Raw genomic sequence first — 27,395 nt, forward strand, 5'->3', positions numbered from 1 at the left:
GCTTCAATGAATTTTCAAACTTTCAAATCGCGTTATCTCAAACACTGGTTTTTAAGATAATACTGTATTGTTTGTGTTGTGCGATATTATAACATCAATAATACATTGATCATCAGCAACTATGTATGTTTAACGTGAGACTTGTTTGACAGTTATAAAGTTAGGCTGAATGTTAAGAAGCCAAGGCCATAAAACAAAATATAAAAAAGAAATGACAGTTGGAAGTCAATGTCATAAAACAAAAATCAGTCAAAAAAATTGTCTGATTGACAGCAAAATAATGGCGATGCTAATACATCGAAATCAGTTAAACGCTGTTTAGACGAAGTCCGTAGTTCACGTTCACGTTCAGCATTATAGGAAAAGTTACAGATATATAGATAGATTTGTGTGGTCAGTATGTTCCAAAAACCCGAAGCTTAAGTCTCCAGTTGCGAAGAGTTCATAGTCTCCAATATGGCGACATCATCTCCTCCACCTCCTCCTGTGCCATGGCCGAATCATGAGGACCATTACGAATTACACGATGTCATTGGTGAGTATAATATCATTTAAAACTATCAACTAAGACGATTTTATATTTCTTTAGTAGACATGATTTATTATTCAAACTGCAAAATTTCATTCATGATAAAATATTAATTAATTATTCCCTATTTTGACGACAATGTCCAAGATTTGGTGATATAGTATGAGAAAAGTTAAGCTCACTATTACTTGCACTTGGTGTGATGTAGTTAGCAACCTAAATTTTATGTGATGAATTGGCTAAAAATTCGCATGTCAGTTTACACATATGTAAACAAACACATGCTGACAAACTATAACATGTAACTGAGTCTAGTTACTCTTAAGTAAATTAATTACACTAATTATTTAAGACACATACAATTGTTATTAAAAAAAAAAGTATAAATGAACTATATCAGGTTCACCGTTTTACTTTATGCCCCACAATACATACTAGCAGTCAGAACATCAGGCCGTCTATTAAATCAACAGTTGTAGGCCTTGTTGAAAGAAGGTTTTTAACTTACTTTTCAAATGTCCCGTCATTTGTAAACATAAAAAACACATCACGGTAACACAACTTTCTTTATATCTTAATGTATGATAAATTAAAAATTGATGACAACATATACAAAATAAGAATACACAAATTTTTGTATCTGATAATTAGTTTAAAAGTAGATGAATTACTTCTAGTACACTATCTTTGAGAAAACTGCATAAAAATGTATTATAATTGATAATTAATGTATTATAGGAATGGGTGCTACTGCCCAGGTGTATGGTGCTTATTGCAAGCCAAGAAAAGAACGATGTGCTATAAAACGCATCAATTTAGAAAAATGGAATACATCCATGGATGAGTTGTTGAAGGAGATTCAGGTAAGACCAAAATTTTACCCATTGCTTAATCTTTAAATGTCTGAATTAAATAGGAATATCTTATGAAAGCTATACATGCTATGGTGTACTGGACAGTTTACCGGTGCAGGTTTGCCTGTACAGGTCAAAAGCACGTCATTAGCGTGTATGGGTACATTCCAGTGTACCTGTATGGTGTTTAGTTCTGTAGCAGCATCGTCAATTGAAGATGGTGTCACATGAATGAATTAATTTTTGATGTTGCTCCAGTCGCCTGGACAGATTAATAAAACTGCACAGTCCGGTATACCTGCGCAGGCATACCTGAATACATCTCTTCGGTGCACTTTAGTATGTATGACAGGCATTAGTTACATGTCATAAAGATGTAGAACAAAAATTATTTCAATATATGTTTAACCATTTTCAATATTAGTTTGTATAGCCAAAAACTCATATAAATAAATAAGATGTATCTAGAGAGATGGTTATTATATATTTTTATTGTTTTACAATCCACAAAATAATGTTCTGTATGTGTTTTATGCAACACTATTCAGTTATTATTTGTCATTGATAAAACTTATGTATAATTTTTAGGCCATGTCAAACTGCAACCATGAGAACGTCGTCACCTACTACACCAGCTTCGTAGTCCAAGATGAGTTGTGGCTGGTGCTAAGACTCCTCGAAGGTAAGTAAATATTAGTGAATTATTTTTCAAAATAATTAATATTAAAAGTTAGAAGCGTAAAGGTTGAAGATATCTTAAAGGTTCTGAGTAACTTCGTAACTGAGTTCATGTCACCTTTGAACCTATTTTCTTAAACAAACACAGTTTAAGTCCTAATTAAAGAGTTTAATTCATGATAGTAATTGAAGTTGATTGTCAATACCAAATATCACAGAGGATTCAGGTTTGGGAGCGCATACACTACACAGCCCTACTGTTTTCGATATAAAATTTCCCACCAGCCTCGTATATTTTAAAATGTAAACTACAACAATGCTTGTTGTAGCACTTATATATTCGACATAGCTGGTGGACATTACATATTACATTATATGGATACCAGGCGTGAATATGTTAATATATCGATCTACATATTAAATTTCTTATATTTTTTTATCATTATAAGCATTAGGACTTTAATTATTGTAGGGTGAATGAATAGGTAAGTTAATGTGGGTCTTTATTGCAGCAAATGAGACACGAACTCACCAAAGACAACAAATAACTGCCATGAAAAGTTTGCATTTTCGACTGCTGTGAACTTATTGTTTTGTAGGCATGTGATAGCCTAGTGGTTAAGATACTCAGCCTCTTGATCGAGGGGTCTGATGTTCAAATCCCAGGCACCTCTGATTTTCAAAGTTGTGGATATTAGAAATTGATTATCACTTGCAAAACGGTGAAGGAAAACATTGTGGGGAAACCTGCATACCTGAGAGATTTATAAAAAATTATCTCAAAGCTATGTGAAGTCTACCAATACACACTTGCCCAGCACGGTGGACTAAGGCCTAATCCTCGTTATGAGAGGAGAACCGTGCCCAGCAGTGGGACAGTAATGGGTTGTTGATGAACTTATTCTTTTAAATTTTCAGGAGGAAGTCTGCTCGACGTCATCAAGCATAAGATGAGAATATCCAATTGTCGACAGGGAGTGTTCGACGAGGCAACTATTGCAACAGTGCTCAGGGAAGTACTGAAGGGCCTGGAATACTTCCACAGCAATGGACAAATTCATAGGTACGGTATTTGTTCTTTAATGCTCGTGTTTTACAATTTTAATATTAATGCGCTCTTCCTCAAACTGTTGTTCTAAGTGCTTGTCTATGTGTCTGTACCTGGTGAAAATGAATTGTCTCTCTGTGTTGATAAGTATATCTATGTAAAGTTTTACATATACAAGCGAAAAGTCGCTTAGAATGTTGCTAATATGACGATCTTAAATTTCACAAATCCTATTATGATTTATTGAAAGCATTGCTATTTTTAAGCGAGCTGAAATTCCTATACTATTGAATTGATGCTAATGGATGCAAGTTTGTATTGTGCTAAGCAGTCTGCACTACTTCTTTCTTGAATAATGTAATTTAATGGTGCGGTATTGTGTGTACATAATAGATCATTTGTGCGTTTTATTGCTGAATCTTCATGCCTGGCTACAAATTTGTGAATCACCACTAAATATGAACAATAAAGCAGTTGCAAACGTGTAATTTGCAGGGTAATTCAAAGCAATTCCTGTTATCCTTATAGTAAATGGTTATATATGTACATTTGGGTCAAATAACTTTCCAAAAATAAAAGTGGAGTTCTATTGATATAGCGAATTAAGGTGTATTCGCGAATGCCATTGCCAATGCACAGCTAGTGCGCAGCTTGTTAAAAAATTAAAAAATATATTTGCTTTTCCTGTCGTCAACTCGTTGCTGTCCCGTTGCTGGGCTCGACTCAGAGGGTTTAGATCATTGTCCACTGTGCGTGCCAAGTGCGAATTTGTAGATAAAGTCTAAGAACTTAGAACTTCTTAGAAGTCTTAAGAACAGTTATGCACAATGTTTTCTTAAGCCTTTGTAAACTAATGATAATTCATTTTACTTCGTGCAATTCAAAAAAAGTCAGGTATGAGTACGTTGGATACGAATTGTCACTATGTATGTAATAATTAGTAATTGCAAATGCCAACTTGAATAGTTTCTGATGCCAGCACTTGTTTTTTAACGTGTCTATTTGGTTTGCCAATGATTTATCAAATATATGGAGATATGAATATGTCGCGTATCAATCGTACACGTATAATACCATTTGTCAAACACTACGAGAAGCACACAGCTGTTCAGAGGTTTCGCTAGCTGAGCAATATACTCTCATATACGCAATTTCCATTTTTTTCCATTCAGTTCACGTAAAATTATGGGCTCCCGGCTACTGATGAACCTTAGTTATATAAGTAACATAAAAACATGCAGCCCATCTGATAATTGTAATTGTATAGGTGTACATTTGTAACCAATTCCATATAGAATATTGCTTCTACCCGAAAACAACCTTAAATGCGTTGCCTGAAAACAAAGCTGATCGCCTAATTTGTGTGTCGGCCGGAATCCACAGTAATACACACCCTTCTACCAAAAATGCAAGAATTACTTGACGCTAGAAATAGGTGTGGTGACGATACATATGTCATATCCTATTGGTTCTACTGCAACAACCTCAAACAGAACAGTTCTACCTGATGTCAGTCACAAATGCCTTTTTTTTCTATGTAACCTAACGATAATTCTTATTGTAAGGCATTGCACTTAGATTATTTAATTTTTTTTAAATCCCTACTAAGCGACCATATGCTCAATCTATCTTATCTATCCAACGTTTTGCCTACCAAAAATTGATTATTGACGTTATTATTCTTAATAATGGACATTAGATTTATAATATTTCTTAGTCTGGCTTAAAATCATTTATCAAAGGCTCTAGAATTAAATTATTACAGCAGTATTAAGCTCTGCTAAGTTATGGTCTGAAAGGTGTGGTAAGGGAGACATACTTTTCCGAGACGTTCCAGCTTTGTCCTCAGGGATAGCGGCGGATCTGTGGTCAGGCGATGGTAAAATGTCAGTGAAGTGACAGTGATAGGAATATCTGATCCTATCTGGGGTTGATTATAGTTGTTAGCCACTTACCACGAGGTTGACCCATGCTCATCTACTACTCTTATATTATAAAAAAAACATTAACTAATGAAGATCTTTGCTCATAATAAGCCCGCTTGGTATCTGTTTATTTAAAAATATTTGGATGTATATTTCTGTTGTGAAAGATTCCATGGCGACGAGCAATTTTATCTCGTATTTCAATGCAAAATGTACACTCGCGAATGGTGTTACCATTAGCATTATACTATTAAAGAGATATCAGCATTAGCGTCAATTCACATTATGCCGGCTTGTCAGTTTCACAGGATAATTTTGTCTGATGCATGTTGACGTAAATGTATTTTAAAAGCAAATTTCACGTTAAAATAACAGTGCTTTTGAAATGCATAATATTACAATATACCAAGGCTTGCGTGGCGAAGTGGTCACCATACCGGTCTGACGGGCAAAGGGTTCCGGGTTTGACAAACATCTGAATGATGAATTTGAATATCTATTGTGTCTAGGTGTGTATTCGTCGTTGTGTGTGTCCATGGCACCCACGACACGGAGTCCTAGTGTGGGTCCGTGAGTGCAGAAAGCATCTTATTCATCCAACCCGTTCATCATTTCTATAAAATTGTCGGGTCGATATAATGTGGACTGGCTCTTGCTTGCACTGTTAGTAACAATGGATATCTGGACAAGTAAAACACACATCAATCGCCATATAAGTCTGGTATGCCAGGTGATCCGGGTTCAATCGATATGACAAATTATGATTACTGATGCGTAATTTACTATTATTTAAATTTTGCAATTGTATGCAAAAGTTCTCTATCACGAGATTGTACTGCAAATGCTTTTTTCTTTCTTCAGTCCCAAATTGTATTGCTGGCACAAGTCTCCTCACAAGAGGTGGGGCAGCGCACTACTACAATAAGGGTTGGTTGCCATTTATGTTCAACCCTGATGTTATGTTACAACCCTACAATTCCGTATTATTTTAATAAAATAACATTTACCTTGTGACCTTTATATAATGTTACCTGAAGACCGTATATCTACGATATTATTAAAAACATTTGTAAAAAAAATCTGTATGTGTGAAACTATATATTTTGACGTTTTAATGTTCCCTTTTGTCCCCGCTAAAAGAGTTCTAACACACTTATCTAGCGAGGAATGCTGTAGTTATAGATCAATCTGATGTTTTGATATACTCAGACAAAGTTTCGTGCTTTATCTACAACCCATTTATGATCCTCTATTAGGCGAATCTTCTAACAGCGTGCAGCAGAATGTATAAAGTATTAGGCATTAAGCTTGCCCTGTTGTACCTTAACCTTGTGTTTGTGTTACAGTAAATATATAAATAAAATAAATAATTTCTTACATTCTAGAGACATAAAGGCCGGTAACATCCTGATAGGCGACGACGGCACAGTTCAGATAGCTGACTTCGGCGTGTCCGCCTGGCTCGCCACAGGACGCGATATGTCCCGGCAGAAGGTGCGCCACACCTTCGTCGGCACTCCTTGCTGGATGGCACCCGAGGTCATGGAACAGGTACTGGTTTATATAATTTTCATATATAATTTCATTTAACCTTTTTTATAACATACTAGCTGTGCCCCGCGGTTTCACCCGCATTGTTTCTTTTTAACGCGGGTTTTTTAACGACACGCAGACATGCGTCACTTTGAATAGCAATTTTTAACAGGATCATTATCAACTTGTTTCCGTCCTACCATTAGGCATGCCAGCTTAGTCCTCAGGGATAGCGGCGCATCTGTGGCCGGCCAAGGTAGTAATATCTAATCGTATCTGGGCTTGATTGCATATGTCCTGGGGCAGCAGTAACAACTTAGGTAAGTTGTTACTGCCGCCCCAGGCAGGCCCGCCCAGACGAGCATGCACTCCACTCCACTCCACTCCAGGTGGAGTGGAGTGGAGTGCATGCTCGTCTGCTACTCCTATATAAAAAATAAAAAGTATTAATTAGACTCTCAGGTGAGCGGACCTACTTTAAATCATTAGGCTATCAATGCTTTTAACTTAAGATTATATAGTTTGTTTTACATTTGGTTCGTCGCAGGATCATGGCTACGACTTCAAAGCGGACATCTGGTCCTTCGGCATCACCGCGATCGAGATGGCCACCGGGACAGCCCCCTACCATAAATACCCACCGATGAAGGTCCTCATGCTAACTCTGCAAAATGATCCACCTAATCTCGACACTGGTAACCTTCAATTATTGACTTATTTCATCATACCTAAAAATCTAAATAGTTTTAGGGTCATTTGTCTATAGTCGTCACAATTTAATAGGCCCATTTTGACACATGCCATCGCTAGGCTCTAAGCATGTCACATACAAATCGATAACCAAAGAAACCGAATTTTACGACAAATCGATTACAACTATATCGTATTGTATAGATTACTTTATATTTTGTAAATATAATATTTATTTAATATTTTTCTAAATTATCTAAATATTTATTAAAAAGGAGAAAAGAACATAAACTCTAGTGTAATTTAAAAATTTAATCATGTTTAGAAGATTAAATAAGGCATCGCTCGTAAACTGTATTTTTTTCGTTTTATTATTCACTAAGAAACAAAGTCTTGGTTATTTTATTGTTGTTATGATGAAAAAGGGATAAATAATTAGTTATTGGTAATTCTAAGTTTCGATTATTTGAAAGTTAATCGATTATGGTTTCTTTCGAATGCTTTTTAGCCGCAAAATCTACCCGTCACGTGGTCGTAAACTGCCTACTTAAAAGTTACTTCAAGACATTAATGACGTTAGGGTGGCATGTGTCAAAATGGGCCTATTAAATTGTGACGACTATAAGTACCATAATTTTGGTACGATATAGTTGAGATCATTAAGTAGTACCTAAGTAATGTAGAAATGTTGCAATAATATTATTTCAATGGAATAAGAAAAAAAAACTGCAGAAATACTTTAAAGTGATTATTTTCGGTTTATTCTCGATTCTTTTGTGAGAAGACTAATTTTAATGCAAACTGAACTGTTAACTGAGAGTAAAACCTCTTACCTTGGCATGGAAGGCCTGTCAATTCCGTTTCAGTTCAAAATTCACCTGTTAAGGTGGTTAGAGAAGTTTTTTGTTAGCCATAATTTTTGATATGTATAATTATTTATTGTTTTATCATAAAATTCTTTACAATGTATCAGGTGCAGATGAAAAGGAGCAATACAAGATCTACGGGAAGACCTTCCGCAAGTTGATTGTGGACTGTCTTCAAAAGGACCCTTCGAAGCGTCCCTCTGCGAGCGAGTTGCTCAAGCACCCATTCTTCAAGAAAGCCAAAGATAAGAAGTACCTGACTCAAACCGTAGTCGCTATCGGACCCAGCTATGAAACCAGGGTGCATAAGGTAATTAGAAGTTATTAATTGAGCTAATTAGCACCACCACCACACCTACTTATGCCTAGTGACAGCTGTGTTAAGTACAGATATATGCTGGTTTGTAGGGTGTGGTTAGGGAGAGATATTAATCCGAGGCGTTCCAACTTACCCCCGAAGTCAGCTATTCCTGAGGACTAATCTGAAACGCCTCGGATAGTAGTCATTATTCATTAACGTCTTAACCAATGTCTCAATCTTAGTTGCTTAACTTTGTTGATTGCTTGAGATCTACATGACCTTGACTTAAGTAGATTATATTAATTGCACATTGTAAACAGGCGAGCAAGCGTCAGCCGGGAACATCTGGTCGCCTTCATCGCACGGTGTCCGGTGAGTGGGTGTGGAGCGAGGAGGAGGACGAGGGCGGCGATTCCGACGAGGAGGACGACAAGAAGAAGCCGATAAACAAACTCGTGAGGACACGCTCCGTCGACAGCGACAATGAGGAGGTGGGTAACATTGACAGGCCGCGCCAAACTACTAGTCCCCTCCGAGACATGTCGCGTCGAATGGCTAGGTGTTTTGAATCTCACAGAAAATAAGCTCAAACATGTCGTTAAATAAACTCTATGTAAAAAAGCGTACTATAAAGTAAGTGATTATTTGACTGACAAAACGGTGTGGTTTGAAGTATTTCCAGCTCCACATGTACCATTAGGTTAAGTTTGTAAAAAACATTTTTTTCTAAAGATGTGTGTTATGGAGTTTCTTTCGCCGCTTCTTCTCCATAACGAAACCGCTTGTGACGTGGTGGTAGTTGTATTGACATTCAAAAAGTGCTCTGTAAAGAACCTATTTTGAATTAAAAAAAATGATTTGATTTTAATAGTAAATTGTAGATATTAGCGGGATGAATATCTACAATTAGCTATTCGACGCGACTCGTTGCAGTAGCAGTTTGACGCGGGCTCTACATGCGCACATCTTTATTGTTACGTGAGATTAAACACACATATGCACATACATCTTTATCATAACATTTATATACATTAGACACGTATTACACATACACAGTTCGATTACACACACACACACGCATACAAACAAATTTATATCCTTACCAAAATGTTAAGATAAATGGAACGCAAGCTTAAGTTGTTAATATAATATAATATTTATATTGTCAGTGTTGTTCTCTGTACCCCGGTATACAGGGCGGCTACCACGAGCCGTGAGAGATAAATGATCTCAAAAAGAGTGGACTCGCCAACCCGCAATGGCCAGCGTGGCGTTTTAAGGCTAAAAACTCTCATGGAAAGACGAAGAAAACCATGGCCCTCAGTCCCCAGCGGTTCTGCTTGGCCCGATTACGGCAGCGGTCGGCAAACCGGCAGAACAGAGGGTGCTAAGAATCTCTGGGTTCGACACGGCTGCTTTAAAACGATATTTTTGGCAACCTACAACGTTCGCACATTGATGACAGAAGATAGATATAGAGAACTTGAAACAGAAGTCTTAAATAGGATCAAGTGGGACATCATAGGTTTAAGTGAAACTCGGCGCCGAAGCGAGGATCTAATAAAACTGTCGTCTGGGCAATTACTATATTATAAGGGATATGACGACAAATCCCAAGGGGGTGTAGGTCTCTTAATCAATACATCCATGACGAATTGCTTGCTCACCGTCGAGGCAGTATCTCCTCGTGTTATTTATGCAACATTCAAACTTAATCGGCGATACAGGCTTAAAGTTATCCAAGTATACGCCCCAACATCAGCTCAACAAAAAGAGGAAGTGGATGGATTCTACGATGATCTGAATAAAGCTTTAGAACAAGACGCATGTTATTACACAACCATAATTGGAGACTTTAATGCAAAAATCGGTAAGGGGATAGAACGCGAGGAGTTTGTTGGAACGTTTGGGTTAGGGGAAAGGAACACGAGAGGGCAGACACTAGTAAACTTCCTGGAAGAACATCGTCTTTACGCACTTAATACATTCTTCCAAAAGAAAGATCAAAGACTTTGGACATGGAGTAGTCCTGATGGTAGAACCACCAATCAAATAGATTATATTTTATGCAACAAAAAGTATCTATTCAGGGATGTAGACGTAATTAACCAAGTGAATGCCGGTAGTGATCACAGAATAGTAAGAGCAAAAATGGGCATTAACTTAAAATTGGAACGCCGTAAATTGGTTAATACTTGTCGTACTGAACCTGACATCTCTTATCTTTCCGCACAACAGGAGCATTACCAGAAAATACTAAATGAAAAACTGTCGAACACGATCAAAACCAATGTAGAGCATATTAACAGTGACCTATTAAATGCTATCACTAGTACTGTCAAAGAAATGAAACCATTCCATCAGAGATAGTCACTTATCTCTGAGAAAACTAAGAAGTTAATGGATGAACGAAGAGAAAAGCTAAAAATAAAAAACCACACTCAGACAGCAGTCCTAAATAGGATCATAAGAAAATCCATTAAAAAAGATATCAGGCGACGTAACTATAACATTGTTTTAGATACTATAGAACAACATAAAGGTCCAAATCCAATCAGGAAGCAAACAAATTTTCAAGCTGCGTACTACTAATAACACCATAACATCTGACAGGAGAGAGATTCTAAACGAGGTGGAGGTATTTTACAAAGCCTTGTATAGTTCTAAAATCCAAGAACCGAAACTAGACAAAAAATACCCTAGAGCCCCACTGACGAGGCACAAAACAGAAGATCTTCCTGAAATAAGCTTATATGAAATAAAAAATGCCCTCAAGTTAATGTCCAATGGGAAATCACTCGGACAGGACAGAGTGCTATTGGAGCGCCTAAAATATGGTGGGAAGCCTGTATTGCAGCATCTGCAACTATTATTTAATAAAACCCTTTTCGAAGGAACAACACCAAAATCTTGGAAAGAGGCGGTAGTGGTCCTACTTCACAAGAAAGGCGATAAAACTCAACTGATCAACTACCGAACGATCTCTCTTCTCAGCCATATTTACAAGCTGTTCACCAAAGTGATTACCCTTCGCCTTAATTCCCGATTTGATCTTGCCCAACCTGTAGAGCAAGCTGGATTCAGATGTGGATTCTCTACGTTAGATCACGTCCATACTATGAAGCAGATAGTAGAGAAAAGCATAGAATACAATCAGCCCCTCGTAGTCGCATTCATTGACTACGAGAAAGCATTTGACACCGTAGAACACTGGGCTGTTATGCACTCTCTACAAAGAAGCTTGGTTGATACAAGGTACGTCGAGATAATTAGAGATATCTACCGCAACGCTTCCCTACGTGTTAAGCTACACGATCTATCGAGACCTGTGCCTATAGAAAGAGGGGTGAGGCAAGGTGTTACAATCTCGCCGAAATTATTTACATCATGCTTGGAGGATGTCTTTAAGCTCCTTGACTGGTCTGACAAAGACCAGTGTGCGGACGACATAGTAGTATTCGCAGATAACATACAAGAGTTAGAGGTAATGGTCCAGGAATTATATACAGCCTCCCTTAATATCGGTCTAAAAATGAACACCAACAAGACGAAAATTATGTGCAAAGACGTCGACATAAATCATATTACGGTAGACGGGAATACAATAGAGAAAGTTACCAGCTATATTTACCTCGGTCAAATCATAACTCTCGACAGGTCTGGTCAGGCACAGGAAATCCAGCGGCGTATCCAGTTAGGATGGGGTGCTTTCAGCAATATGTCTGAAGTATTAAGAGCAAACTACCTATGGCTCTCAAACGTCGTGTTTTTGACCAGTGCATCCTTCCTGTCATGACATATGGAGCGGAGACATGGACCCTCACTAGCCAGCACATTGCCAAACTCCAAGTTGCGCAACGAAAAATGGAACGTGCTATGTTAGGTATTACCTTGCGAGACCGTATCCCTAACGCAGAAATCAGAAAAAGGACATGAGTGTCTGACATAGCGCGAACCATAGCGCACCGCAAATGGCAATGGGCGGGGCATGTCTGCCGGAGGAATGATGGCAGATGGACCCGAAAAATCCTCGAGTGGAGACCAAGACGAGGCAAAAGAAATGTTGGGAGGCTACCCGCACGATGGACCGACGACCTGGTCAAAATAGCAGGCCGCCATTGGATAAGAATGGCGAGCGATCGAGCAACATGGAAACACCATGAGAAGACCTATACCCAGCATTGGGTGAATAATGGTTGAAGAAGAAGAAGAAGAAGAAGTTGTTCTCTTGTATTCCAACCAACCAACCAACCAACCAACAAATGTATGTGATTCGAAGATTCTAGAAGAATGAAACGATTATTATAAAATAAAGAATTCAAGAATTGCGTGCATTCTTGAATACTTTTATTTTATAGTAATCGTAATAAAACAACACAAAATGTATGCAGTCATTACACATACACACACATTAACATATATTTATCTACACGCACATATATGCACATCCACGTATCGCACATACACATTTACACGCATACACTGACACTCATCTGCGAGAATTAGCAAACATACAATGCACACAGACAAAGGATACATTGACAATAGTGATAATTAATTTCTAAGATTTCGTACACATAATTTAGAAAAATGTAAGTTCGGGTCACTGAGGTGATTTAGGATTTACCATAGTACAAAGACTTTAGTTGCAGTGTATTTTTTCTGGTATGGTATGGCATACACCCGCGAGTAACTTAGTGAAGTTAGTCTAAGTCTGAAGTATATCCACTACCACTACCCCATAATTGTATTGTACCTATACTATACTACACAATACTAGTCGTTTGTTTTTTTTTTTATTATGATAATTATAACATAGAATGATACATAAAAAAACATAAAAACTCAATTTGATTCCTTCACTTTGTTCTTTCCACTCCCAGACATAAATTGATTAAATAGAAACATTAACATTTATGAAGGTGGTATAAGCCTTTGTGGTTGGACTCCGGCGGCACCACCGCCACACCTATTTCTGCTTCATAGCAGCTAACAGCATAAACGCTGCTGTGTTCTGGTTTGAAGTCTGTGGTAAGGGAGACATATTTTTCCGAGGCGTTCCAGTTTAGTCCTCAGGGATAGCGGCACATCTGTGGCCGACCTCAGGACCTAGGAATATCTTATCCTATCTGGAGTTGATTACAGATGTCCATGGGCGGCAGTAGCCACTTACCATTAGGTGCACTGCCTGTTCGTCTGCTACTCTTATATTATAAAGAAAAAAATCTGAACTTACATTATTATTGTGATATCCTTTTCAGGAAGAAAAGTCATCTAAGCCTGGACCATCTGGAGTCAAAATCTGTCGAATTGTATCAAAATCCTCAGACATAGCAATGGCTGGAGCTGTTGCAACTGCATCAATGGGAACCCATTTGAATCAAGGAAGTGCCCACTACGTCGCCCCGGCTCCCATCGTGTCCGCTACTATACAAGGGCCCGCGCCTATGATGCCCCAACAACTACAAGGGATTCCTCAACAGATGCAGCCCACAGGATTCGTTCCTAACCAGATGATGAGCCAAGTTGGTCCTGCCGTTCCAACTGTTCCAATGGTTGCACCCCAAATGGGCAGCATAGTTCCACCCGTCGTTGCACCGATGGGCCAACTCATCAACCAAGGTCTACCTATGATGGGACAACCGATGGCTCAAGGGATGCCACAAATGGGCCAACTTATGGGCCAAGCTTTGCCCCAAGTGCCACCGATGATGATGCAAGGTGTACCACAAGGCTTGCAACCGATTGTACAAGGTCTTCAACAAGCGTCTGCCGGACATCCCATCGCACAGGCAGCTAAGTCAATGCAACAGCCAGTGATGCAAGCCGGCCAGACAGTTCATCATCAAGGTGTAATGCCACAGACTGGCCTACATACCATGAAGGACCAAGCAGTGGGAACAAATAACCTAGTGCACCCCACTACGCAACAAGTTGCCCCGCAGGCTCCACAAGCCACTCCCCAAGCACCACACCCAAAGCCTCCCACCGATATCAATATTGTGCCACTCGTGGTCCAACCAACTACATTGAATCTAGTGCTCAGACTCCGGTAAGTTTACGTTAGACAAACGAATCATATATATATTTCTAGTCGATTTGTCGCAAGATTTGAGATTGAAATACCAACGTCCCTGATTTTCAGTTAAGTGCGTATTTGAAATTAATTATAAATAATGGTAAAAATGGAACCCTATTACTAATCCTTAATCTGTCTATCTGTCCGTCTGTCACGGAGCTCTATCTTTGGAACCGTAATAGATAGACACTTGAAATTTCCATAGAGTATGTATGATGGTGGGCGCTATAACAACAAATACTGAAAATAAAAACAGCATATTTTTGTCATTTTTCCCTTTATCGATTGAACCGCAATAGATAGTTAAAATTTTCACAATGCACTTACTTCAACCGTTTTATCAAACAGCAATGAAGTGGGAGAATTGCACGACATCCGCTTCGAGTTCGACCTCAAAAAAGACACCGCTGAGGGCATATCGGGGGAGCTGGTCGGAGCGGGGTTAGTGGACCCTAAGGATGCTGTGCCCATCGCCACCAACCTGACCAGACTACTGCAAATGCACCGTCCCTCCGCTGCACCAGCGCCCAGGACTATAACTTTCCATCTGGTAAGATTTTTCAATGTATTTTGCATTATGAAAATCAGATGAGCTGCTTTACTGAATTCATACCACCGATAGAAGATGAATTTCCTCTCCGAAAAAGTAGTTATTAAAAGTTGGAGTTGGTAAAGTTAGAATGTGAGGTAGAACCCTTTGTAGTTCGACTCCGGCGGTACCACCGCCACACCTATTTCTGCCTCATAACAGCAGTGTTAAATGCTGCTGTGTTCTGGTTTGAAGGGTGTGGTAAGTGAGACATACTTACCGAAGCGATCCAGATTGGTCTTCAGGGGTAGTGGCGCATCTGTGGCTGACATCAGGAATATATAATCCTAACTGGGGTTGATTACAGATGTCCATGAGCGGCAGAAGCCACTTATCATCGGGTGGACTTCATGCTCGTCTGTTACACCTATATTATAAAAAAAAGTTCTTAGAAAACGTTCTGAAACATATGTCAATGCCTTGGTCAATGCGGTGCGAATAGGTTCACTGCATTCCGCTCACTCTGAGAGGAGTCCCAGGTCTGAGTGGGAGAGTAATGCATTTACAACGATAGACCATAAACCATTGTCAATGAATGTCTAGTACAAAGATAAGTATAGATATCTCACCACCGTGTAATTGAAGTATCTTATGGTGTAATCTACGCGGTACAATATACAGTGGTGCAAAAACACGAAATGGAAGAAAAAGTGCTGAGAAATATCATTCGTAAATCCGGTGAAAAATGTGAACCAGGTAATTACCGTCCTATCTCGGTTATCCCTGTTTTATCAAAAATATTTGAAAGAGTGTTATATAGACTTGAACAACATTTGACTAGTATTAACCTCATATATGCTAAACAATATGGCTTCAGGCCCAAATCAAACACGCTTTCGACTACCGTAGACCTGGTAACAAATATTAAACTCAAAATTGATAACAAACAAATTGCTCTAGGTATTTTTATTGATCTTAAAAAGGCCTTTGACTCGGTCAGTCCTGAACTACTTTTAAAAAAACTCGGGGAGATTGGCTTGGAGGGAACTGCCTATAAAATATTTAGTTCTTATCTTTCTAACCGGTATCAAGTTGTAAAGATCGGTAAAACAGAAAGTAATCCAAAATTAACAACCTACGGTGTGCCGCAAGGTTCAATACTGGGCCCACTTCTCTTTTTATTACACATAAATGGTATCCATGAAATCGGCCCCAAATCGGGGACCTATCATTATATGCCGATGATACTTGTCTATTTTACTTTGGCAACTCTATACATACTATTATAAAAGAAGCTCAAGATGATCTAGACTTAATACATATTTGGTTTCAAAAAAATCTCCTTACAATAAATACTGATAAAACCCACTATATTATTTTCGCGTCGAATAATAAAAAGATTGAAAATTATTCTGCATTGAAAATTAACGATAAAATAATCAATAAAGTAGATCAAGAAAAATATTTAGGACTAATTTTAGATAGCAAATTGACATGGAGTCCACACTTACAAAAAATCAAAACGAAATTCATATCCCTCACTGGAGCATTACGAAATATCGTACGCTGCTTGCCGCACATTGACTACTTAGTTGATGGTATGGGGAACAGCTGCGAAAACAAACATATGCGGATTACAAATTGCACAAAATAAATTAAAGTTTTATTTAACTATGACTAACGTACGCCTACAAAATTACTTTACAAAGAAACGAAATTAATGAATATTACACAAACGTACATTTATTATAATTGTATACTTATTCACAAAATATTAAATAAAAACATAAATACTCAAATAACTTTACCAAAACCTAATAAAACACATAAAATGAAACTAAGAAAGGAAAAAGACATAAAATTATATACACCTAGAACGAAATATGGTAAAAAAAATATTCTGTATGAAGGCTCCAATATATATATAATAAATTGCCTACAAATATTAAACAATCAAAATCAATGTTAACATTTAAAAAGCTTCTTAAATTATTTATCATAAATACGCCTCAGTACGCACAACTTACATCATAAGGCACTTCCAGGCACTGTTAATCTACATGAACGCATTACGTATTTTAAAAGCGAATATCGAAACAATATTTGTATTCTCCATCTACCTTCAAATATTTATTATAAAACATGTTATACTTTTAGTGTGCAGTGTCATGTTCTTATATTACTTTTTAAGAAATTCTCGTGTAAGTGTATTTTCTTATATCTCAAACCTCAAATGCTCTTAAAACTACATTTTTTAATATTTTTCAAACAGAAGAAAAAGTGCTGAGAAATATCGTTTCATTCGTAAATGCTCTAAAAACTACATTTTTTTTTTAATATTTTCAAACACGCAAATTGATGACAGTGACTATTTTAATTGTCAAAACTGGTTACATTTATAAGGACTGGGTGATCTTTACTAATCTATGGTCTTTTATAAAACTTCCAGAATTCCGTCGGCCCGAACGAAGAGTACTTCGAGCAAAGCCTCATCGGTTTCGCCCAACTGTCTATTGTCGACTAAGTAACAACAACAATTATTACACTAAATAACAGTCGTCAACACGTATAACTAAACAACTGTAGACAGCACTTGATAAAACAGTCGACAAATTGTATTACTGGAAAACGTATACAACATTTTTAAAGTATTTTGTGTCTTTCTATTGTTACGATTTTATGATCAATCTATGTGTATTTCACGTTGTAATCTACAAGGCTTAAAAATGAATGTTGCCACTAGGGAATTAACCGCTGCCGTATGATTTAGTATTGCCTGTGACAATATTTATTTATTTCATGCGATGTGTTCACAGATTCATAATACAATAAAAGGCCTACCAGAATCTCAGAATCTGTCATTGCTTTTAAGAAATCTATAAATGAAAAATGAACATCATTATGGAATCTCATTAGAATGAATGTAATTCGTACTACATAGTACTTCGCAACATGTATGCGACTTTAAGCATCCCATGGCAACGTTTATTACAAGTATTGTAGGAATGTACATGACTATTTGTATGAACGTTGAGAAATATAAAAATTATGGACAATGTTTGGAAATTGTGGTGCTAGTGGGACGTTCCGATATACGTAGCGAACTTGAGGTTTTTGGCAAATTTGCATTTGTTGCTGTGTTTGTAAAAGGAATGTTTAAAAGTTGGCCAATATTTAGAATTTTTAACTTCAGTATACTCTGACAATATTCAGTCCATTAAACCACCATGTCACAAATTACGAAAATTAAGCAATCGTGTAAGTTTACTGCGACGTTCTATGACACGGTTCAAAATTATTCGTGACATGCTACATGTCAACCATGTATATTGTTTGTGACATTTGACGACAATTAAGTTTCCGTATATACTCTCCGTGACATTCGACGACAATTAAGTTTCTGTGTATATTCTCCGTGACATTCGACGACAATTAAGTTTCCGTGTATATTCTCCGTGACATTCGACGACAATTAAGTTATCTTGTATATTGTCTGTGACATTTTGCGACAACTTAGTTACCGTGTATGTTGTCCGCGACATACTACGACAATTTAGTTACCGTGTATGTTGTCCGTGACATTTTACGATATCTTAGTTACCGTGTATAGTATCCGAGACATTCTACTCCAACTTACTGTATGTATTATCCGTGAATTTCTACAATAACTGAGTTGGATTGTATATTGTCTGTGATTTCGATTATTGGCTTTTCGCAAATGCAGTAACGATGCTCTACTGATTTAAACGTTGTGCAATGAATGTGTCCAAGTTTCGACTATCTTATTAAGCGAAAAGAAGCGCGAGTTTAGCATTTATTTAACCAAAGATGAAATGCTACATAGCATACAGTCACGCTGTATAGATCTGTAATGTTGTATGTGTATTGATGTTTCTGTAACTCTTGCCATCTATCCTCCAGCCGAGCCAAAGATATTTAGTTTTAACGGTTTTATTACCTTCGGGTATTGATCTGATGACTAATCGAAGTGCGCGTACAATTTTATTATTTATGTTATGGGTAGGGATCGGAATGGGTTTTCTAGTACCTTAACTTTTTTTTTATCTGTCTTCTATTGACTTACGCCTTTTATTATTAATCGATTAATCGTCAACATTTGATAATTACTGTCTACATTCGTAAATTTCCATCTTTGGTTGGCGATAATTGGATAGATTGATTATTAATAACGAGTGCTACTAACTAATGGACTTCGGGTCTATGCGTAACGTCCGGACTAAAAGTGCTTCAATAAAGAAGAAAATACTACAATGGCAGGCTATTTTCCAATTGCTATTTGTAACAGATCTGTACCGTTTTGTGTAATATAATTATACAAAAAGCACTGAGCCAAAAGATATAATAATTATAGTTACCTCATGAATAATGATGTCTACCAACCATTTTGTTGCTAAGCAACACAATATTTATGTTCTATACGAACTAGGCCCGAGGTCTTTTGTTTAACAACACCTTTACATTAATCATTTACCTAAAATTTGCCTGCTACGTTTTAAATTTGATCATTTGTCTATGCAACATTAGTACACAAAAATTGTTTATCATTAATCATTACTAATAAGGGACGTAAGTCAATTCAGAAGATGCAGAAAGGTTTACTTCAAATATTCTGGTTTGTACGGATCAAATGAATACCTCATTTTATATAATAAGTATAGTTTATTTTATTTATTTACGATGGTTTGGTTTATAAGAGTTATTGAAATTGAGTGCACCTCAACAAATTGATTACGTGTAACGATATTCGCGTCATTAGATTTCCAGCTAACTGCAAGATTTACAAATATTGTTTATACTGTAAAAAAATACAGTGTAACTATAAATTGTAAAGCGTTATATATTATTTGAGTACATTGGTCATGTTAAAGAAACAACATAATACTGGAAGTTGTAATATTATATGAGGTAACCTTAAGATAACGTGCACTTTTACTTACAAGAATGAAAAATCAGTCTTTATGAGTATAATTGTAATTACAGGTATTCTTATTTATGATTGAGGAAACTAATGGATGCCTCGCAAAAAATATTTAATAATTGGAATCAGAAGCTCAATGTGAATATTGAATTAGACCCAAAAACGCGCAAATTCGATTAATTTTAAATTGCCAAAATGTATGACAATATTTTTCAAATTGAAGGTTGTATATCTGATATTACTTTCTTAGTTTTAGTATATCAGCTTCCTAATATTTGTGGTGTATGTACTTAATTTATTTCTACAACTTTTATAGCTATTGAGTTACGTGTATTACTATTTTGTTATACATTCGGTGTTGGTTTTTAATATTTAGTGCACGTGTACTTAAAACTAAGGGCCGATGCACACTTCGAAGCGTTCGTTCCTACGCTCAATGTTAATTGAGTATAAATGCATTTTTAATCTTATTACATTCCTACATAGATGATTGTCTAACGTAAACTAAAACGCGTCTCGACGTGTGCTCCCGCCATAACTATTCCGATCTCTCGTTATAAATATGATTCATATTTTGAAGTGGCTTAACTTCATAGTTCGATTTAACGATATATAATATTATATAGTTTTGTGTAAGGCTTAAAATTATTTTTGCTACTATAACATTCGATGTGGTTTTCATAGATATTTTGAAACGCTACTACTTTAGTATTTACGAGTAAATGTGAGGAGAGAAACTTCCTATGTAGTCGACGTCCAATCTAGTTCGTGTTAATCTTACACTTAGGCAAAGTATCTGGGACCTGTTTAAGTTTCCATTTTTGTTATATCTCGACCGTTTTAATATTTTCTATTTCATGTTTATGCCTTTCAACTTAAAATATTAAACTTTATCATTTGCGTCTCTTCTAATTTTATTATCATGGCCATAATATAGTGAATGCCAAAATAATATATCTGTAATAAAAATAATTCTTGCCTGTAGAAGATGTTTAGGTATTTCATTTATTAGTCAATTTGTGATCTATACTCTTATTGCAGTACAAAACCAATCTGCTGAATAGAAAGTAATATAATGGGCGGGTTATGAAGATATAATTGCCGTTGATATATTTTAGGTGCTGCCGAATAGTTCGTTATTTCTTAGCCACGGTACGTTACTGTATCAAGTTTTTCTTCATATTTCAGCTAAGCGTCGTCTTTGGTTTAAGACTACGTTAGTGACTTTCCATTATCTGATTTATTCTTCCAAAGATCTCTCCATAGATATAATCGATGTCTGTGTGAGTTTATTAATGATGATTTTTTGAAAATATGTGTAGTTTTTATTCGATTATTATATTCGATTGTCGATGACAACGAGTATTAAACGATTTATCATTAATGTAATATTTAATAATGTTCGATTAATTGTCTTCGATGTCTATGATCAATATTTGCTTATAGTCACTACATTGCCAGATGCATATGGTCTATGTTATGCTATTTGAGTCTATTTCTAAATTATTCAACGCCATAATGCGTTACATATTTTCTATACTCACAAATAGTTTCTGCATACGTGTGGGATTATACTGTCGTGCCATAAACGACTATTATTGCTCTATTTTCCAAATTATACCCTTTTCTGCACACTGTAAAGTGATACGTTAGTTACCCATATTATTTACGTAAGTCATTTAGATACAGTTCAAAGGTAATATATATTGTTGTCACTTATAGAGTGTAAGTTGCTTTCTTGCATTTATTATTAACTTTGATCGACTACACTACTCATTGAAATATGACATCATATCTCTCGAAAGCTTGTTTGCATATGGAGGGAGGGAAAATCTTATGCGATTAACTTATGGGAACTCTTCATTAAGTAATCGCAAGCATTTCTTTACAACCTAAACACGCTATATACGCTAAACACGAGATCTATGTGAGATAAAAGAAATTAAATTTTGTCGATACATAAAACGAATGGTGAAATTCTTATCATTTGTTACTGGAAACTAAAACTCGTATTCGAGAAACCGTACACGGACAGGGCATTGGTGTAGTTGGTCAAAGATTACGCATTGATGTTATTGTCTCAATAAGTATTATTATACGTAATAAGTGTGTTTATCGTAATAAGTAATATCCTATATGTTTAGAGTTAGTAAGTTCAGTATTATTCCAACACTGTCTTATTAGAAACTGTACCTTTTCTGAGTATTTTTCTCACTATATATAAATGTATGTCGATATCGAATATATTCGTCAATGATCAATTCACGTCGGGTTTCATTATTTATATATTTAAACAGGAATCCAAAGGTATTATTTTCGACTTCCAGCCAAACGTTATAAATTTATAACTCTTTTTTATAGTTTTAAGTATGAATCGACATACTGTTGTGGTTCCAGGTACTTCATAATTTCCATGATAATATATTTTTATCTACGTGTTTAACTTATAAATGTAACTTATAAACGTAATTTAACTTTAGTATTAGTATACAAATATTTACGTACGTATTATGATTGAAGTTTTGAAAGGCGCTTTGTCAATTTCTTATTGTATTAAAATATTTGAGCGGTATTATAAAGCAGTATCAGAAATGTGACTTACAGTTACTATTCAACATATAAAATGATACAAGAATTATATAGGAAGTAAAATGTTTTATCAGGATTTATAAATACAGGGCCTACAGACTATTCTACTTGAGGTTTTTACTCAAATATTATAAAAGCAGATACACATAATTTGCAGACTCTTGTGTTTAATCAAAACCAAAAAAGTATTATTTTGCTATGTTTTAGCCAAATATAATCCTAATGTTCAACCTCCACTGTCTGACAAAGAGAATTCGTGCGGTGTATTTAGAAATTTCGAACAATATTAGAGTAGAGTTTACTCTTTAGTACGCACATTATTCCGCAGTCAAAATAAATCTCGTGCGCGAACTTTAGTTGGTACACATTGCTCTCACATTAATTAATTAACATTTATATGAACCAGGCGTTAGTCTCATTCAAAGTTAAAATGTGGGTTGCACTAATATAACTAATGGAGTAAAGTTTAACTCTTTAATTAGAAATTTAAAAAGATCTGCAACAACTAGTCAAAACGAATGGTGAATCTCCATAGCCCATAAAATAGAAACTCCTATTTTTATAATTTGTCAAAATATATTTTTTTTATTAAATATATACTAAAGTTACTTAAAATGTGTTTACTGCTAAGCATAAAGCGCTCAATATCTAAATATTTATGAATATACATATCGCCCCTTAATTATGACAATGACACAAGTTGAAAAGTCGACAAAGTGAATTATGTACATAAGCCACGAGTGCCAAATCCAATGCAATAATAACTCTCGCGTTATTACCGAAAATTCCGCTAGATGGAAGTAGTTTAAATGCAAGTGCATTTTTCTCGAGCGGTGCGAGTGGATTTTCACTTAGGGCATTGTCATTCTAAATGGGCGATATGCTCTCTATGTATTTGTATAATAAAAGCAAGCCTAAAAGGCTGGCCTAATAGCTTGTTTAGTTAGATTGTTTGCAAGTCAGGGTTTTACTTATCTGTTGTACTGATGTGAGCGGCATTAGTGATCATGACTAAAATCTAAAATGAGCCCTTAATTCTATTACCATTTGTACCCTCTTTCGATACAATTTAACCCGCGTAAAACGGTACTTCATTTTCATTTTAGCAACTAATAGTTTGGTGTAAGAATGTAGACGTCACTTAAAATAGGCCGTACATTAACCTGCCAAGTTCTTAATGTCGTCTACGCTCAAAAATGTCCATATTAAAAGCGCTAAAAAACAAAAAAAAAACGGTTCTTAAATGGCACGCGATTGTCATTCTTTTAAGTAACATTACATGTCTATAATATTGCATTTCCCTTAAAACAAATGGTGTACTTATAAATATTTTTTGTCAGCAAGTAAGCAATCTCGTATTTTGACATTATATATACGAAAATATCTTTTTCTTTGGACATCTGCAAGTTTATTACTCGACCTACGTCCTCTTGGTATTACGTCAGTATGTACACTTTTACCTATGAAAACGTTAAATTATGTTTTAATAGTTTACTGTGTTAAATGTAACAAAAGAAAACTAGTCCGAGATGTCAAATTCTGCTCAGATCAGTACCTTATTAATGATTTCACAGTAGAATGTGTTGCAATTACATTTCATTTTCTCCTTTTCGAAACTTCGACGGCAGGGATCCCCAAAACTTTGTAAAGAAATGCGAATTCGAAATATTTGCAAATAATGTTCCATATTTTAGGAATGATTTGGATGATGCAATTAATTATTTTCAGTTTTAATTTCTGATTATTTATTTGAAAATAACAATTACAGAAACAATCTCTGTAATCTTACGATTTTATAAAAAATCGCATTTCTGTGTACGATTGATACTTAATTATATTAGTATTTAAATGTGTGTTGCACTATATGGCACAGTACCACCGAATTCAAATAGGCTAGATAACCAAATGTTACCATAATAGTTAAAGTAGAAATGTCGAATAAAAACAAAGAATACTAATAATTTTTATTAAGGGTCATCTATAAATTACTGAATCAAACTAAAATTTATACCCCTTGACACATTTTATAGGCATAGTTTACATATCTTTTTGCCTACAGCTTGCAACTGTTGCAATGTTTGCATCTTAACCATGGAAAATTTATATTTTATTAATTTATATCACATACTAGCTAATATTGTTTATTATAATCAGTTTGTTTTATTAAATCTGAATATTGCTTAATAGCCCTTTCTTTTCCTCGTATCAGTTTTAGTGTTCACTGATATGTGAACACTATGTGTCACCCTAAAAGTAGTAAGTAATTTATAGATGATGTTTGTGTCTAATAGGAGAGATTAGACTGTTTGATTTCCTCTAAAGTATACGTTTGTGACCAAAGACAACGCAATGTAACCAAATAAAAATCAATTCTCTTACTAATCGGCTGAGAATGTGAACATCCGGTGACTATTACTGAAAACAGTAAAAAAACAAATATCCCTATTTAACATATTTTTAACGCGAAGGTACTAACATGCCGAGATCGTGTACATGACTGGATATTTGTAAGATACAAAAACAAAATCGTACTAAGTATAATTGTACAACTAAAATGTATGTGTTATTAATTATATTGTTTATCTTTTCTTATTTCTATTACGATAAAATTGTATAACAGTTAATTATTATTTCAGTATTAATGTGAATTACTAAATTGAAGAAAATGGTTATAAATTGTATGCCAAAATTGAGTTGCTTGTAAGATCGCTCGTAGTAAAATGGTGCTTTCTACACGATTGTTGCAAATGTTGACTCTTCTTTCAAATAGTTACAAGGTATTTGAAAATTTATACGAGATTTTAGTACTGCTCGTAGCAAGCAGTCTTTTGTACCTTAAATTTTAAAAAAAATTGAATCTCGATACAGATGCTCGTCATTTTCTTGTGACTATAAAGCTTGTATCGTGACTTCGGCGTGCTTGTATTGTCACTTTACTCTGCTTGTATGATCTTGACCGGGCTTGTAACGCAACTTGGTATCGTTTGCAAAAAGAATCGATTACAAAGCCCCAATTTTACTACGAAAAGTGTATTCTGAAGATCTGAGAAATGTTGATAGTTGATTGAATAATTGGCCCTATTTTTATAACCCTTTTCATTAATTGTGCGTATTAGTACCTATGTAAGGGGGTCCCAGTAGTTGTAAAATCTAACAAACTTAATAGACTCCCTAATCGAATTTATCTTCCTACGCATATCTAGTTTCGAGGTTTGTTAAGAAAATTGAAATACGTAATGTAATACGTAAATAAATATATTATTACATATCTATCGTGAGCATTTGTTTTATTTTTATTGTTTTTTTCTTTATGCCCTCAGTTTAATGAATGTACAGTCCGTCAAACGTTTGCGCGTGCGTGCGGCGAGGGCGCCACAGGCGACGTTAATTTTGCCTGGTTGTAAAAACTACTAAATTGGAAATTTTGAACCACTATATTTAACAACATTGAACATATTCTCATATATCTCTAATAATTATGTTTCTAGTTTTTTAGGTCACTATTTTATTAAATTAACAACTATTTTTTTTTACTGAGGGGAATGGAAAAGACGCTCATAAAGCTGATAACAAATGAGTGTTTTGGAAAAAAGCCACACGTGACGAAAAGTTTGTCCGACTAAAAATGTCTAAAATAACATCGCATGATGTTGTAAGTCAATCGGTAGATCAATTAAAAATCTAATCAATCTCAATATAATAAAAATTAGCAGATGAATATTACCTTTCGGTTATCAGAATAAGATCACAACTACTATTGACTCACATGCAATAATGTCGATCTTTGGGATGCAAAATTTACATAGATTGAATATGTATTAATAACAAGCGTAAGGGAGTTAAAACTCGGCTTGTCGATCAAGTGACCCGAGGTTCAAATCCCAGGCGAGGTGTGCCTGATTTTTAATAGTTACCAGAGTGCGTATTAAAAATTAATAAAACAGCGAGGAAACATGCATATGCTTGCCATATGTGGATTTTTATTGCCTGCAATTATCTTTATTATACCCATTTTAATCCGATTTCAGAATGATTAACTACTTGTGGGCGCGCCGGTAGGTAGATCTACAATGGTATTTCGATTCAACTAATTTAACCAATATTTATAAAAATATAGTTAAAATAATTAAATGAATAAGCGTTAATGCCACCATAGTAACAATAACACCCAAGCAAAACACCAAACAGTTCAGAGCACCACCGTGCCGTGCCCACTATTGGACAACTCCGATCTGTTGACAGTTGCGCGCCCCTTTTTTATACCATGATACAGGTAGCCAATTGTTAATCAATTGTTAATACGGAGCGGTAGTTCGAAATTAATATCATGTGATTTTAAAAACAGAATATTTATATATGAAATGAAGCATTCTCCCACATACTTGCCTGGATCGTTTGAGCTTCGAATCCTAGGTGCCTATGTTTTTCAAACATATTTGCGTATTAGAAATTACTCGCTATACCGTTTATTCTTTGCCTAAGTGTTCCAGAAAAAATACCAAAGGTGTGTACAGCTTATCAAGTTGGCAATACTAGCAGCCACTTACCATCAGGTGGAGTGGTAGACCTATTATGTATATTAAAAAAAAAACAAAAGGTTTAAATTTGCAACGACATTTGATTTGTAGTAAAAATGGGTGTAACATACATACCTACTTAGGTTTATAAATTGTAGAATTCATTATAGAATTGTACATGTGTCCGTCTGTCGTAAATCCGCGTTCGAAAAGTGAAACCGCTTGTGTGTGAAAGTGTGATTCATTTTATTACCTAACATCGGTAGATTCAGAGTCGTAAATACGACGCTGGTAATGTTTGTAAATAGTGGGAATGAA

General features: G+C 35.7%; 1 protein-coding gene across 1 annotated transcript; it reads left to right on the forward strand.

The window, feature by feature from the left end:
* Nucleotides 1-269: 269 nt before the first annotated feature.
* LOC140743312 (uncharacterized) lies at nucleotides 270-25,838 on the forward strand. Its single transcript, XM_073074480.1, has 11 exons — nucleotides 270-535; nucleotides 1,268-1,392; nucleotides 1,972-2,065; nucleotides 2,980-3,124; nucleotides 6,420-6,585; nucleotides 7,115-7,262; nucleotides 8,231-8,433; nucleotides 8,745-8,915; nucleotides 13,686-14,476; nucleotides 14,852-15,053; nucleotides 17,482-25,838. Exons 1-11 carry the CDS (start codon nucleotides 457-459, stop codon nucleotides 17,554-17,556), a joined length of 2,199 nt encoding a protein of 732 aa, XP_072930581.1. The 5' UTR covers nucleotides 270-456; the 3' UTR covers nucleotides 17,557-25,838.
* The last annotated feature ends 1,557 nt before the right edge of the window (nucleotides 25,839-27,395 follow it).

This window comes from Epargyreus clarus, unplaced genomic scaffold (assembly GCF_041222505.1).
Source record: "Epargyreus clarus isolate Ecla_fem2 unplaced genomic scaffold, WU_Ecla_fem_2.2 ptg000007l, whole genome shotgun sequence".
NCBI lineage: Eukaryota > Metazoa > Arthropoda > Insecta > Lepidoptera > Hesperiidae > Epargyreus > Epargyreus clarus.